The sequence below is a fragment of the Mirounga angustirostris genome, unplaced genomic scaffold (genome assembly GCF_029215605.1).
Source record: "Mirounga angustirostris isolate CCGP_5_RB_7025 unplaced genomic scaffold, mMirAng1.0.hap1 SCAF_14, whole genome shotgun sequence".
Lineage (NCBI taxonomy): Eukaryota > Metazoa > Chordata > Mammalia > Carnivora > Phocidae > Mirounga > Mirounga angustirostris.
Genome location: NW_026991722.1, coordinates 57,786,990 through 57,801,362, shown reverse-complemented (window position 1 = coordinate 57,801,362; position 14,373 = coordinate 57,786,990). Strand labels below are relative to the sequence as shown.

The following is a 14,373-nucleotide window of genomic DNA, read 5'->3' as shown; positions in this document are numbered from 1 at the left end:
GATATAGGTGGCTTATTATTTGTTTACAAGCTTTAATAGACAACCATAACACATTTTCCAGCTCATAGGAAGAGGAAACTCAAGGAAAAAGCTACTGCTTAATTTTGTATTCTAGTAATAATATTCTCCACTTGGACCCATAAAAGGAATTAATGGCCAGCTCATCTGAATGGAAATGATAAAAAAGTAGTTTTAGGTCACGGTTCACCAAGCCTTTTCTGTAGAGGGTCAGACAGCAAATATTTTAGGCTTTGCAAGCAACATATAGTTGTTGTCACATAATCTTCTTTGCTTTTTTAGGTTTATTTTTGTGTGGTTGTTGTTGTTTTATAATGCTACGAAAAATGTAAAAACCATTCTTACTTTCTGGGCCCTACAAATAAATCATAGTTCACCAAATGGGATGCCTGGAGTCCCAAGGTCCTAACAATTAAACCCAAGAAAGAAATCCGCATATATCTTGGGATTACCTCTCTCAGTCTCTCCAGCTCATTCTGGAGGGCTTGTTTGGATACTTCCACTTCAATCATCTGCTGGCGGAGACTTTCGTTTTCATCCTCAGCTTTAGCACGCTTTTCCTCCACGGTTTCAAGTTCATGATGCAATCTGACAGATACATCTTTGGCTACCTATATCAACCAACAGAGATAGTCATCAGGACGTAAAGCTTTCTGTGTGCTAAGGGCACAAACAACTTCAGAGGCAGAATCATTAAGTGATAGGATATCACAGTAAAGGGCAAAGACCCTGGCAATATTAACAAGCCTATCTTTAAAGGAGGAGGTATCAGTTTCAAACATGAAATCCACATTATGAGCGAGGATATGACCTTTATCTGGATTAAAAGGCTACTGTGGATAGCTCTACCTCATTATAGAGTATCACCAAGAATGCCAATTCTGCTCACACACATGCTTTAATGGTAAATTAGAAATAACAATAACTAATAATCAAACATTTCTGTTCCCTAAGGCAATACTAAAACTACCTGCAAAAAAAACACAAAAAAAACCAAAATAATCCTGTAAAATAAGGAAGGTAGTCAAGTTTTAAATTGTCTACTGTGGTAAAATATCTGAATGCTAAAAGCAGTTAAACATTTTTACCTTCTAAAGGGAAAAAGGAAAGAGATTTTGCAAGAGAAATATAAATCACCCTTACATCCCACTGAATGACATTTTGTTAGTGGTTTATAAATTTGATAGAATTACAAAGATTCTTTTCCTATTATCATAATGAAAGGCGAAATGAGATTTCATAAGTACTCCCATAATAAGGAGGACTTTATGCATAATTCATCTCTTGATAAATGATTTGATAATCAGGGTATGAAGAGAAGCCATGCTACCCATGGAGAGATCAAATGGTATAATGTCTGGAATTTCTTCACCTCATTCCCACCTCTGCCAATGGTTTTCAAAAACACCTTAGACAATTAGCTTTAGACAGTTAGTTATGATCCTATTTCTCCTTCAGTTAAATCAAAACACCATCCTTGGGTTATGGTCATTTCAGGTGTTCTGCATTCTAGAAACTTAAGTAACAATAAAAACATTAAGTGATTATAGTCAACCTTTATGAGTGATCTTTGACTATCATTGAATTGATAATCAATAGATTTTTTAAAATATTCCAGGTCTTTAGAAGACGTTTCTGTACAATTCTACACAACTGTCAGAACAAGTGGCAGATATTTTTTTAAATTTATTTATTATTTTTTTATTTTTTTAAAGATTTTATTTATTTGAGATAGAGAGCAAGAGAGAGAGAGCACGAGCAGGGGCAGGCACAGAGGCAGAGGGAGAAGCAGGCTCCCCACTGAGCAAGGAGCCCGATGCAGGACTTGATCCCAGGACCCTGAGATCATGACCTGAGCCGAAGACAGACGCTTACCCGAGTGAGCCACCCAGATGCCCCAATTCTCTCTCTTTTTTAAATTGTAGATTCCTTACTACGATTTCTTTTCTTTTCCTTAGGTTTTAAGATTCCAGTTCATACGACAGGTTTAAATCTTGGGCTGTCAAAGCCATATGACTACACATAACCTATACACCATAAGGTGAATGAAGAACGTGTATGCTGAAATCTGTTGAGAAAGAGAGAACTACTAGTAGAATGGCAGGACCGTTGATAAGTGGGTCCGAAGGGCTGCCGGCCTCAGCCCTGCGATCCTGCCCCCCCCACCCTGCAGCCCCTCTGGGAATGAGAACTCCATCAGCCCTGCTCACTCACCTTTAAGTCCTGCTCCAGACTCCGGATGAGCTCGCCATCTACCTGACCAGTCTCAGCCACTTTCAGGCTCTTCTGCTCGGCTTTCCTGAGGCGGTACTGCAGGATTCGGCAGTTTTTATGAGCGCGGTCCAGCTCTCGCCGAAGCTCCTGCAGCTGGTAAACGTCTTCCTCTAAGTAACTGTCTCTCATCTCCTCCATTTCAGCACGGAGTTCATCCAGTTCATCCTACACAAGCCAGATGGAGCAGACTTATAAGCCAGACCAACCGGAACAAGGATAGGTCCACCCCAGCTCTGCAATACTGGACGTTAACTACCTGTGCACTTATCCCGTGGCTGATGGGCACACCTGTGTCACAGGACACAGGGACCTCTGGAAAGGGTCACACGAGACAATATCCTCAGATGTCTGCTCAAATCTCATGGATCCAGAAACTCAAAACCAGGAGGGATTATTCACTATAGCCTGCCAGCATTTATTCTATTCCCAATATTTTCTTACATAATCAGAATCACAAATAAAATCAGCTCTGCAGATAACTGAACCTTTAGATTTAAACCAAACACTGACCTAAATCTTATCTCCAGGGCACTGTCTCGGGACTAAGAGGAGTTGCACAGGAGTCGCCCTGCCTTCAAAGGACATTAACTTTAATGGGATCATAACTGAACCACCCTGGAATTGTGACACACCTGCAAATGTCCCTAAAACTCGGTTCCACCATACAAGTCTCAGCACTGACTATGTGACTCACGATTCCAAAGATATAACTTTTGCATTATGTCAAATCCACATTGGGTTTGGTTTTTTTCCATTCACTTGGCCTTCATTTCCCATCTCCACTTTACTCTGGCGTCAGCATGAAGACACTGTGGGTACAGGAAAAACCCAGGAGTTGTCCTTGCTCCCCCTTCTCCTCTCCCATTCCACATCCAAACCAGTGCTGTCAGCCCAAGAGCAACATACATGCGGGGCACTCTCTACCCAGTGGCTGCACACTACAGCTAGTCCCTGCCTTCATCTGTCCTGAGGGAGCAGGTGCACATACACGCAAGTTGTGCGGGGCTCCCTGCTTCCCTTTCAGCCAGTTCTCCACCCAGAGTTATCCTTTACTATGGAACTCAGACCACGCCCCTCAGACCTTCCAGGGCCCTGAGAAAATTCTTCAAAGTCTTCCCCAGGGCCTATGAGCTGCCCCCTTCTTCCTTGCCACACTGCTGGTCTCACGGGATCTGGATTGCTGAAGGCCCTTCCACCTGTTCTACCCTCTCCTTAAAATGTTCCTCTCCAACTTTTACAGAACTCATTGTCACATCATCTGGAAGGCACACACACAGCACCTTTCCTGACCACCCATCCTCCCAACCACACCGTCTCTAATTCTTCCTGCCCTGCTCTGTTTTCTTCCCACCTCTTATCACCAGCTACTAGTTAATTGTGCTTCTTCCTATTCTTGTCTGTCGCCCATACTGAAATGTGAGTAGCAGCTTCCCTGCATTCACAGCGCCCAGCAGGCCCTCAATAAGTATTGGTGGGATGAACACACAGGAACATTGGTCAATCCCAACAAAGACCAAATTGTAAGGACGACCAAAATCAAACACAAATGCACCTTTGTTTTGTTCCAGTCTTGTAACCTAATTACAAAGAATTCTTCCCAAACCCACAGATGTAGCTGCAATATGCAAGACAGAAATTCTATTGAAATATTACAAAAGATTTTAACAAGGAGTAATTTGGAAGGTGGAAGATTAAGAAAAGCATTCTAGTCATTTTCTTGATTAGTTTAATCACTGATGGTTTAAATGTCTCCAGACTAGGATACATTCAGTCATTCCTTTTTGTTTTGTTCAATTAACAGTGAGGGTCAAGGAAAAAACTCTCCACGATGTGGACACCCTAAGTTGTCAGCTCTCCTCCTGCTACTCAGTTTGTTCCTGATTCTCTCCACTCTCACTAATCCTGCATTTGTTCTTAAAAGCAGGGATTTACTTATAATAAACAAGGACAGCTTCTCAACATCAAAGCCTCAGGTAGATAAGAAATTGACCAGAAGGCAATCTCCTGAAGAGTAATTTAACCTGGAAAAGTTTAAGTGTAACAAATAAATCTTCCACCTTCAGATTTTGTACTCTTTATGGAAAAGTACAAATTGGCACAGACAGGGTAAAGACAGTTGCCCAGCCAACCTCAACCATATGCAGTGGTCCACTGGAAAGAGCACAGATGTAGCATCTCATTCCCCCAAACCGCAGCCTGTAGCTTCTCCCCAATCTGTCCACACTACCCTAACGAAGAGAATGGCCTACTCAACTGATCATGACTCCAAATGGAGCCTGTCTGAATGGACTGCCAAGAGGAATGAATGTTAAAGAAGAAAAGCTTTACCACGCCCCAGTAGTAAATTGATATAAAGTGGTTTTTTCTCAGCTTCTGAATGTTCTTACAAAATTTCTATAGCAGCGGTCACAACCTCATTAAAAATATAAGATGTTCTAGTGTGTCTTAAGAAAAAGGTAAATCTTAACATTGAAAAGTGTTGTGAAGTATAAGCAAGTTTTGTTTCCTTCCTGTTTTCCTTCATGGAGAGCTCTTCCTATACATCTTGTTCCTAGTAGGAAAATTCGCTGCGACTGGGAGTTCACAGACCAAGCGTGGAAGCCAGTCAGTTGAACATATGTGAACAGGATGGACAGGCGGGGCTCTACAGGGAATGAGAGAACGCAGCTCTTTCAGAACGGTCTTTGCCAACATCAGCAAAGAGTAAATTGGCAGACTGATGCCAGATCCCTACGCTGAGGCTGTAATGCTGTGTGGGAGCCATGCCCCTGACCCGCCCCATGCTGGGGGAGACCAGCTGCAGACTGCAAACTTTAACACAGGCCTTGTGGGTGTCAATCTTCTGGTAAAGATTAGGTAATTAATCCCGAAGCTTCAAAATCAAGGTCAAGTTTCTCTCGGGTTCTACCTATATATATGATGGGTTTTTCAGAAAAAGCCTATTCTCTACTTGTGTTGGAGTACAGTTAAAAGATAATTGTTTCATTGTGTAACTAACACATAGTTCGATACAAGCAATAATCATGACATGTATATGTATACATACAAATATATAGCAACTGTGGCCATTCTGTTCACGGAAGGAATTGTCTGTGATTGCTTTTCCTTCTAGAAAGTCATTAATGCCTGGAATTACCTGTTACTCAAACAAAAGTTTTCAAAGTGCAAAAAAGCCATAAGAAAACATAAGATACAACTTTTGGGTATAAAACTGTTCTCTAGCTTTCAGATTTTGTACCAGGAGGACCCTCATGGACCCAAATATCAAATGCTGCATATGCTCTATAGATGCGTAAATAACTACACAAGCTAAAAGAAAAACATGTGTAAGGGCTAGATGAACCAGCACCTCCAAATCATTCAGTAGGCCAGATATAAACAGCTAACATTTTTTGGCATAAATAATCACCAACATTAGTTGCACTGAAAGGAAAATTAGGCAGAGACTGTAATTGCATGTATTTGAATCATTGCCTTTATAACTCAGATTTTATCTAAATTTGTAGAACAGAAGATATCTCATTTAGCACTTTACCTTCATTACTAACCCTATTCTCACCCTGCCAGGAACATATTACCCATTTCATAGACAAGGAGAGCAAACCCATGCTGGTTAGCATGTCCAAAGCCTCCCTAGCTAATAAATAGAAGCTAGACTGCACATCCACGTGCTCTTTCCAGTAAATACTATGAATTATTTGCAACAACCAAGACAAATGAAACAATAATAAGCCTTAAATCATGCTTCCACCATAGGTATGACATAATAATGCAAGTTAACATTTTTAGATCTTGACTAAACTGTCAATGTGTGAGCATATCCATTTTCTCAACTGGCCCTCAGAGAAACACTGCAATATGCAGCGAAGATATTAATATTCCCATTTTAAAAATGAGAAAATCAAGATTCTAAACATTTAAATGGCTTTTCAACACTAGTCTGGGACCAAGGTCAGTGATTCAACTCTTTTCATAGAGCCTTGAAAAAAAGCAGTTTTCAGGCTCAGTGAAAAGAAGTTACAAGAAAAGCAAATTATAAACCATGTAAGCTGGCAGCAGACATTTGAAAAGCAAAAACTGTGATTATTCAGATTAGGGTCTTGATGGATAGTGATTTTCAGGCTACCACTATGTTAATTTTTCTGGCAGCATGCTCTAATTTAGAATACGTTGTATTAAAGAACCTTAAAGATGTCTGCTTTTTAAATGTTTAAGAAAACCAAATCAAGCAGAACGTATGTTTCTGGCAAATATAATTTTAGACATAGTAAGTAAAAGTAGAAAATTGCTGTTGTTTTTTTATACACAGAAACTAAGGAAAAAACTTGCCCTTAATCAACAGTTTTATGTAGAATTAACACCAGGTCTGTTGCATACTTCACTGTTAGATCATTACCTCATTGAAAAGCTAATTTAGTTTTAATTTAATCTATTTTTCAAATTTTGTGCATAAAATGAAATCTTGAAGGAGTGTGAAGCTCCCAAACTACTCCCCTTTGCCTGCAGATAACAGATCAAGCCTTATTATATACATCAAATTACAGAAATAATGAGGTACCATGTATGCACTAGAGTAAACCAAGATTAAAATGAAGCATTTCAATATAAACTTCCACAAAAAGTTTCACCCGAAAAATAAAAAATAAAAACGGAATCCACCATATCTTAATTTAAGGGATGCAAACTCTTGATCATACTGATAGCTGTATTCAAATCTTAATCTCCTTCAAGCAACGTGAAACCAATAACTGGTTCTACATTAATATTTTAATAACCCTCCTTTAAATAGATCCCAATTTGGACAGGGGAGCAGTCATCTGGGCTACTGTTGCAATAATTCCATCTTCTGGAAGTTGCAGACAGAAAGATCCTCTGCTGTAATATACAAATAATCCACCTCATTTCCCTCGGGACAATGAAAATGTTCTCTGCACAGTCCCAGCTGTAGATAAGGCAGGGGGCTGCTAACCATTGTTTACCAAGTGACAGTTAACCCAGCAGCTGATGGGCTCTGTTTGCCCTGGTCTATATTATCTCACCACCTAAGATTATTATAGATTATTATATTTCGCAGGCTGAATAAAGAATGGGTGTGGAAAGTGGAATGTCAGGAAAGAACAGGACCACTGTCCACTTTAACCCTTCCAAAAGAAAGTCAGAGGAGAGGAAGAGCTCGACACTTGAGCTGTTCAGAACTGTTTATTCTTGCCTCAGCGTCCCCGCTCCAGGCCACACTAAGCACCTGGAACTCACAGGGCCAAATTTACCATTTCAGAGTTTGAAACTTAAAAGACTACGCAGGTGAGAAACTGGGTGGTAAGGCTGGATCAGTGGTGATACACTGCAACCTATAAAACCCCAAATGACCCTACCAATAATCTCCCTTAGGAAATCACTTCTCTCAAATGATCGGATGTTGGCTGCCCTAGTAGCTAGAGGGCGGCAGAGGTAGCAGTTCCCTCGAAAGTGCTGGGGAATCAAGTGGCCTCTCCTGACAGGAGGACTTTTGTTTGAAACAAAAATAATTCTTATGGAATCACTGAGAAAGCAGAGCAAAAAGAAAAAAAAAAAGCAGCCCTTCCCCCACACCAACCTGTGCCCATCCTGCAGGACAATGGGGCTTTGGAGAACACTATCTGGACACAAGTGGAGGGGACATTGTGAGCACGTCACCAGGAATCTGAACGGCATTTTCAAAATAGGCCAATAAACTGAAAGTGATTAAATCCTCCTGAAAAGCCAGTGGAAACAGAGGACACAATATGTTCATGATGAGCACTAAGGCTGGTCTGATTGTCTCAGAGCACTCGAGCAAAACCCAGTGGTGGCAGGCAGGCAGGGAACACACCCACAGCATTTTGTCCATGCACTCGTCACTGAGAAACGTGCCTGGGTTCAGTTTGAAAAAGAAGCAAAGGCCTCTGGACAACTGGACTCAACCTCTCACCTGAATGTCTGAAGACTTCCAGATATATTTAAGTTCATCAGGGGTAATGGGGCAAGACTGCTTTTCTGACTGTGTTTTCACATATAAAGCCAGCCGCCTGGACTGAATAATTGTGCTACCTTGGTGCCCTCTGATGAAGGTAGAATTAGAAAGAGAAAGCAGAGTCAGGGATGCCCCAGACAGCCCCATGCAGCACAACCGACATCTGTTAGAAAATACAGCAGACCGGCTAAAAACCAAGAGAATTCCACTTGAATTTCTCAATCAGTAAGACATCCCCCTATGGCTTTGCAGGCCTTATGTAGCTGCTTGATTACCCTTTGGTCATTCCAGCTCAGGAAGGGTGACAGTCTTGCACGGTAATGGTGACAGAACTGACTTGGGAAAGAAGGGAACGCTTAACATGGTCACAATCCTCCAGAATATACCAAAGTAAAATTTCTGGGTCAAGGCTCTTCTTGTTAGGTAACATTTGAATAGAGGAATGCTCTGTCTAATCATGAGAGCCCTGTGCAACATTCCCTAGGAAAGCAGTTGGTGAAGGATGAGCTTTTACCGACCATGAGAAAAAAGTACCAGTGAGCAACGAGAGCATTAAAAAGGTAAGCTTTGATTTATAATGTGCACGCTCTATACACCCTGTGCCAAGGCATGCCCGCCCGCCTCTGCCCGTTGAGATCACTCGTGATCACAGCCCCATTTTGCACCAGTGGGCATGCTCACTGACCTTAATCTACCAGGACTGCTGTGTTTTCTCCCGAAATGAACAATTGTAACTTAAGCTCCTGAATAACCAAACACATAACTTACACATACATCTGTGTGCAGACTTTTGGTTTCCTAGCTTCCTTCTGAGCTCCTCTACCTACTTCTCTCTCCTGCTGTCAGAAGACAGGGTGGGAGATGCACTCAGGCAGAGAGAATGGTTGGCCATGACACTTTCTCCACAGGAACCAGCAACCCTACATTTCCCACAAATTAAGCATTGTCAGTGGGATTTATTTGACCATCTGTACATAGGCTAGTGGAGAGGTGTTCATTACGGCTCTTTCACCTAAAATGAAAAGAGGCTCCCTAGGAAAGCTAAACATTGAGAACATTTCAAGCTAAATAAACAACACTAAAGCAAGCGGCATACACTGAGAAAGGCAGCCTGCTGCGGTGAAAAAAGCAAAAGGTCTGGAGCTGGGAAAAGAGAAGCTGCACCTCCTACTTGCTGTATGGCCTTGGGCGAGTCATGTAAGGTTTCTGGGCTTTCAGCATCCTTGTCTATGAAACTGGGGTTATGATAAAAATGACCACAATTATACCCTATGTTGTTGTGAAGACTCACTGAAATACCAAATACACGAGATCAGACTCCAGGGTCAGACAGGTAGTTCGTTCACTGAGAATGGACCAATGTGAAAGGATAAGGCAAATAAACAGTTACTTAGGAATGAACTCTGAAATGACTGTTGAGCTGCCTACCTTAAGATCAAAGACGCAATGGGAAACTTCTTTTACAGAACGCTCAATTTCCTGTTGTTTAGCAGGTCGTGATTTGGATAAACGTCATTGAATCAGAAACACTGTGGGTCAGGGATCATGCTAAGAGCTGGCGCTATAACCCAACGAGATCATCTTTCTGGCCCTTAAGGAGTTTACATTTGTTGAAGATCTACAAAAGTGCTGATTTCAAGATGGAGTCACATACAACATCACTGGTCTTTCTCTTCAGCACCTTTGAAAATCACTCTGTTGTCTATTACATAAGAGTGGGTGACACAAGCAAATGTACTGCTTGAAACATCTTACTCCAAACTCCCAATCTGTTCTCACCTCTCCTTCTCTGCCTCACTGCTACCTCTTTGCAGGCAAAACAACTACTGGGCTCAGTTGGGGAGAGCAGCTCCTGATAAGAGGTTTAGGTTTAGAATACTCAGCCATAAACCTATTCTGATGTCAATTTGAACTGCACACTTTATCACTTAAATAAGCCCAGGCCCTTGGTCCCCCTGGCCAAAAACGGGGCCTCATTTGGGTAGGTTCAGCATTTGCTGAAAAGAAAGTACAAATGACATAACCTAGATAAAGAAAGGCCACCCGCTGGTTTGGAAGGAGATATATATTAGAATCTTAAAAGAAACATGAAAAGATTCATACCACTGTAGTAATTTACTAACTTGAAAACTATAATAAAACAGCTGCCCCCAACTCACTTCCCCCTTATTTTCTCTCAAGTCACTTGAATTCTCTTGACCCCCCCTCACCCCGCACACTAAGTCCTCTGTTCTGCGGGGCCAACTGCCCTCCTCCTGGGAGAAAAGATGGAAGTCAGATTGAGGGACCCAAAGCTAAGAAGACCAAGAGGAGGCCTTTACTAGCAGGACCTCACAAGAAATACTTGGAGATAGGGCGGCAGAGGTTGCAATTCCCTCGAAAGTGCTGGGGAATCAAGTGGCCTCTCCTGACAAGGAAAACCGTCTTGTGGACACCTACAAAGGACAGGCCGGCCAAGCCCACCAAACCCCCTGCCTCAAACCGGGCCACACTCATGGGACCCCTGAACTTAAGGTTTATCACTGAAAACACGGAGGCCCCCCAGAGAGAAAGAGGGGGCCTCACTTTGTATAAATGCAGGAAAAGCATCTGGCACATTCACAGCCTGGCCCACAGCAGGCTCCACAACCTACACACACCTGCACTGGGCAGGGCCCAGAGCTCCTTGGCTAAGGGTAGCCAGATCCCACAGGTGAGAGTGGGCACATTTTGGCCGGGGGGACGGTCAGCTGCGTATCCAAAATGATTCTGGCCACCTCTCCCCCAGCACAGCTACAGAGGCAAAGGCGTCAGCACGAAGAAGCAAGACTTCAAGAAACAAGTAAAGCTAAGTGGGGTGAGAACGCGCCCAGACCCTCAGGTCTTGCTGCTCTTCCAGAAGTTTTAGCTTAAGCTCCCAAAGCCCAGTGTGTGCAGGGGCGGGAAAGCGAAAGCCAGAAGAGAGAACGTGCTTGTCAGGACCGGAAAGGCTGGGCTCGTGGGTCCCCGCCCGCACCCAGACCATTTGGGGTCGCCTCCGGGACACCTGCTGCGGAGCCGGTTGCTCACCTTGAGATAGTCGTTCTCCGAGCGCAGCTCCTCGATCTCCCGCAGCAGCTCCTCCTCCTCCGCCGGTACCAGTCGGGTCTGCTCGCCCGGACCGGGCTCCTTGAGGATCCCGGGGACCGTTCGCTCGAGCGGCGCGCGCCCCCCGGCATCCTCTGCCACACCCGTTCCCGGGGACCCCGCGGGGACCCCACCTGGGCTGCTCCGACCCCCGAGGCAGGAGCCGGCGGCGGGAGGCGCGGCGAGGAGCGCCGGGGGCTCGGGGCTGCTGGGCGGCGCCCCGCGAGCTGTGGGGCTCGTCGTGGGGGCTCCTCGCAGCGGTTCCCGGTCGCTGGAGCCCGTGCCAGACTCGGCGTCGCTGCTGGCAGCGGGTAGCAGGCGTTGCTCGTCGGACAGGGGTTCGGAGGGGCAGTCGGAGAGGTCCGAGCTGCTGTCCGTGTGGCTGATGCGCGACCCGGGAGCAGGGGAGCCGGCCGAGGAGGTCACGGCGAGGATCACGGCGGGGATCGGGGCGGCGGGGACCGGGAGCCCGGTGGCATGGGCGGGGGACGCCCCGGAGCCGCGTTTGGATTTGCGGCCCTTGGCAGCGGCGGACAGCGGCTCGGTCCCGGGCGGCGGCGGCGGCCTCCCCGCCCGAGGCAGCAGCTCCGCGGGCGCCGTGCGCGCCGCCCTCCTGAGGCCCGGAGCGGCCTTGACGCCGCCCGCTGCCCTGGCTCCGGCGCCCGGCGGCGGCTTGTCCTTCGCGCCATGGGCGCCGCCGCTGCGCCGAGAGAGGCGGCCGGGCGCGGCCAGGGTTCCCGGCGAGGGCTGTGCTTTGCCCGCGAGGTTGGGCGAGCGCGGGGTGCCGGGCGCCGGGGCTCGGCCCGAGGAGGAGGCGGCCGGAGCCGGGCCGGACGCCGGGGGTCGACCGTGCAGGTCCTTGAGGAAGGGTCTGGCGGGCGAGGGCGCGCGGTGCAGCCGCCTACCTTCGGCCAGCGGGTGGAGGTGGTGGTGGCGATGGTGCTGGCCGGGCGGGAGCGGCTTCGCGTCCGGGGCGCCACCGCCCGCGAGGCCGTTCAGCGTCTCCATGGCCGGGTCCGGGGCCGCGAGCAGCAGCTCGGGCGGCAGATGCTCCGGGCGGCGGCGGCGGCGTGCAGCCTCCCCGCGCGCCCTCTCATCACTGTCCCCCAGCCCCGCCCGGTCTGCGCCCCGCGCTCCCGCGCCGCCGCCGTGCCCCGCGTACCCCTGGCCCCCAGGGTCCCCGCGGGGCTGGCAGCCGCCGTCCTCCCGCTCTCCCCTCGCTGAGGTCACTGCCGCTCGAGTTCACCCGGCACAGCAGCGCGGCGGCTCCCTGCCGCTCGCATCTCCTAGATGCGGCGCTCCAGGCTCGCGGGCCCGTCGCCGCGGCCTCGCACACCCGCACTCGCCCGCTGGCGGCGCGCTCCCCGCTCCCGCGTCCGGCTCCCCGCCCACGGCAAACCAGCTCCCCGCAGCGCCCGCCGGCTCCGGCGCAGAGGTACTGCACGCGCACTCCCCCGCCTCCCGGCGCCCTGCGCCCAGCCACCGCGTGCGCATGTCCCGCCTCCCGCCAGCCGGCGCCGGGGTGGGGGCGGAGCCTGCGCTCCCGGGCCTCGCGCCCGGGTCGCGAGCCGCGGCCTCCACCTTGCTTCGCCCAGGGACCCTCCTTGCTTTTTGTGGTTCTAAGGACAGTGCCTAGAGCTGGGGAGGGAAGGGAGTAGCAGTGGTAAAGTGGGGTGGGAGAGAGGCGGGCGCTGACTGCTTGCGGGAGACTGGAGGTCCGGGAGACGTGAGCGGACCCCTCTGTGGTGCGTGCAGTGGGGTGCCAGCTCTCCCGCTGATGTCGGCCAACGCTCCCCACAGGCCCCCCCATTCAACCCCTGCCTCCTAGGGCCCCTTAGTTCCCTCTCCAATGTCTTCTCACGGCTGTGCCCGTAGTCCCCACACTTCTTTAAGGACTAGCTGGTACCCGCTGGCAGCTATCACGTCAAAACGGGCCCGGTGCTCCACAGTTGGCACCCCCAGTGGCCTCCGGAGCTCAGAGACCGAGGAGCTGCTGGAGAAATAGAAGCCGCTCACCAAGCTTGGGGTCAGAAAGGGAACTCACATTTATAGTTCCGACTGGGAGCTAGGCACTGTAGACATTCCATAGGCATTGTTTTATTCAATCCTCATAATAAGCCCGAATTGGAATTACTGTCTTTTTTAAGGATGAGGACACAGGCGCAGGGAGGTGAAGTCGGTGCTTTAGCCAGGCCATGGCTGGGTGGGGATTCACACCAAGTCTGTAGAATTTTCAGCCCTATGTGCTGTCCCCTCAGAGAACCACGGCTGTGAGTAACCGTTCTGCCACTTGAGAGTCTAACGTGGGCCACTGACCTTTTCAAGCCTCAGTTCTCCTGCCTGTATAATTAGAAAATACTGCTAGGTGAGTGTTGGGAGGATTAAATGGGCGGATGTGAGGAACACTGTGCAAACTGTAAAGTACTTTTCAAATATCCTTGAGTGCAGGTTTTGTCCCAGACGTTGGATGTTGGGTAATACTCAAAGGACGAAGGCCCAGCCTGTCCTCTAGACTTGGCTTTGCCAGGAGGCAAAGGGACAGGCAATAATTACGAGTTGCTAGGGTGGGCATTTGCCCCCCACCTGGGAAGATTGGCGTTTTCCTGAGATGTAGTTGGGTGCCCAGGATTTACAGAGCAGGGGTTGTAGGTGAGAGATGGGGGCGTGTGCAACCAAATATCCTGTGGCTATTATCCTAAGGGATGGGGGAGCCTTTGGAGGATGGTGAGCATGGCTGATCTTATTTGCCTAGAAGGATCCCAGTGGCTGCAGCAGTGAGGAGAGGAAGACCCATGAGGGGAAGCAGTCAGTGGTAGCAACAAGCACAGACCAGGCGTTTATGGCAATAGGGGTGGAGAAAAGCGGACAGACTTGGAAAGATACAAGGAAGAAGAGGCTCCAAGGTCTATGATCTTAACCACAAATTACCCTACTGAGCCACCTCCTTCAAAAAATACAGGATAAAGTGATTTTTTAAAAAATGTAAA

General features: G+C 47.7%; 1 protein-coding gene across 8 annotated transcripts in view; it reads right to left on the bottom strand.

The window, feature by feature from the left end:
• The window catches only part of MTCL1 (microtubule crosslinking factor 1), a 121,316-nt gene extending 108,446 nt beyond the window's left edge, over positions 1–12,870 (bottom strand). For all 8 annotated transcript variants that reach the window (XM_064577906.1, XM_064577909.1, XM_064577910.1 and 5 more), the window contains exons 1-3: positions 11,330–12,870; positions 2,233–2,457; positions 471–629 (exon numbers count right to left, since the gene is read on the bottom strand). In XM_064577906.1, the coding sequence (XP_064433976.1) occupies positions 471–629; positions 2,233–2,457; positions 11,330–12,394 (1,449 nt within the window). In that variant the 5' untranslated portion in view covers positions 12,395–12,870. The remainder of the gene's footprint in view (positions 1–470; positions 630–2,232; positions 2,458–11,329) is intronic.
• Positions 12,871–14,373: the final 1,503 nt, after the last annotated feature.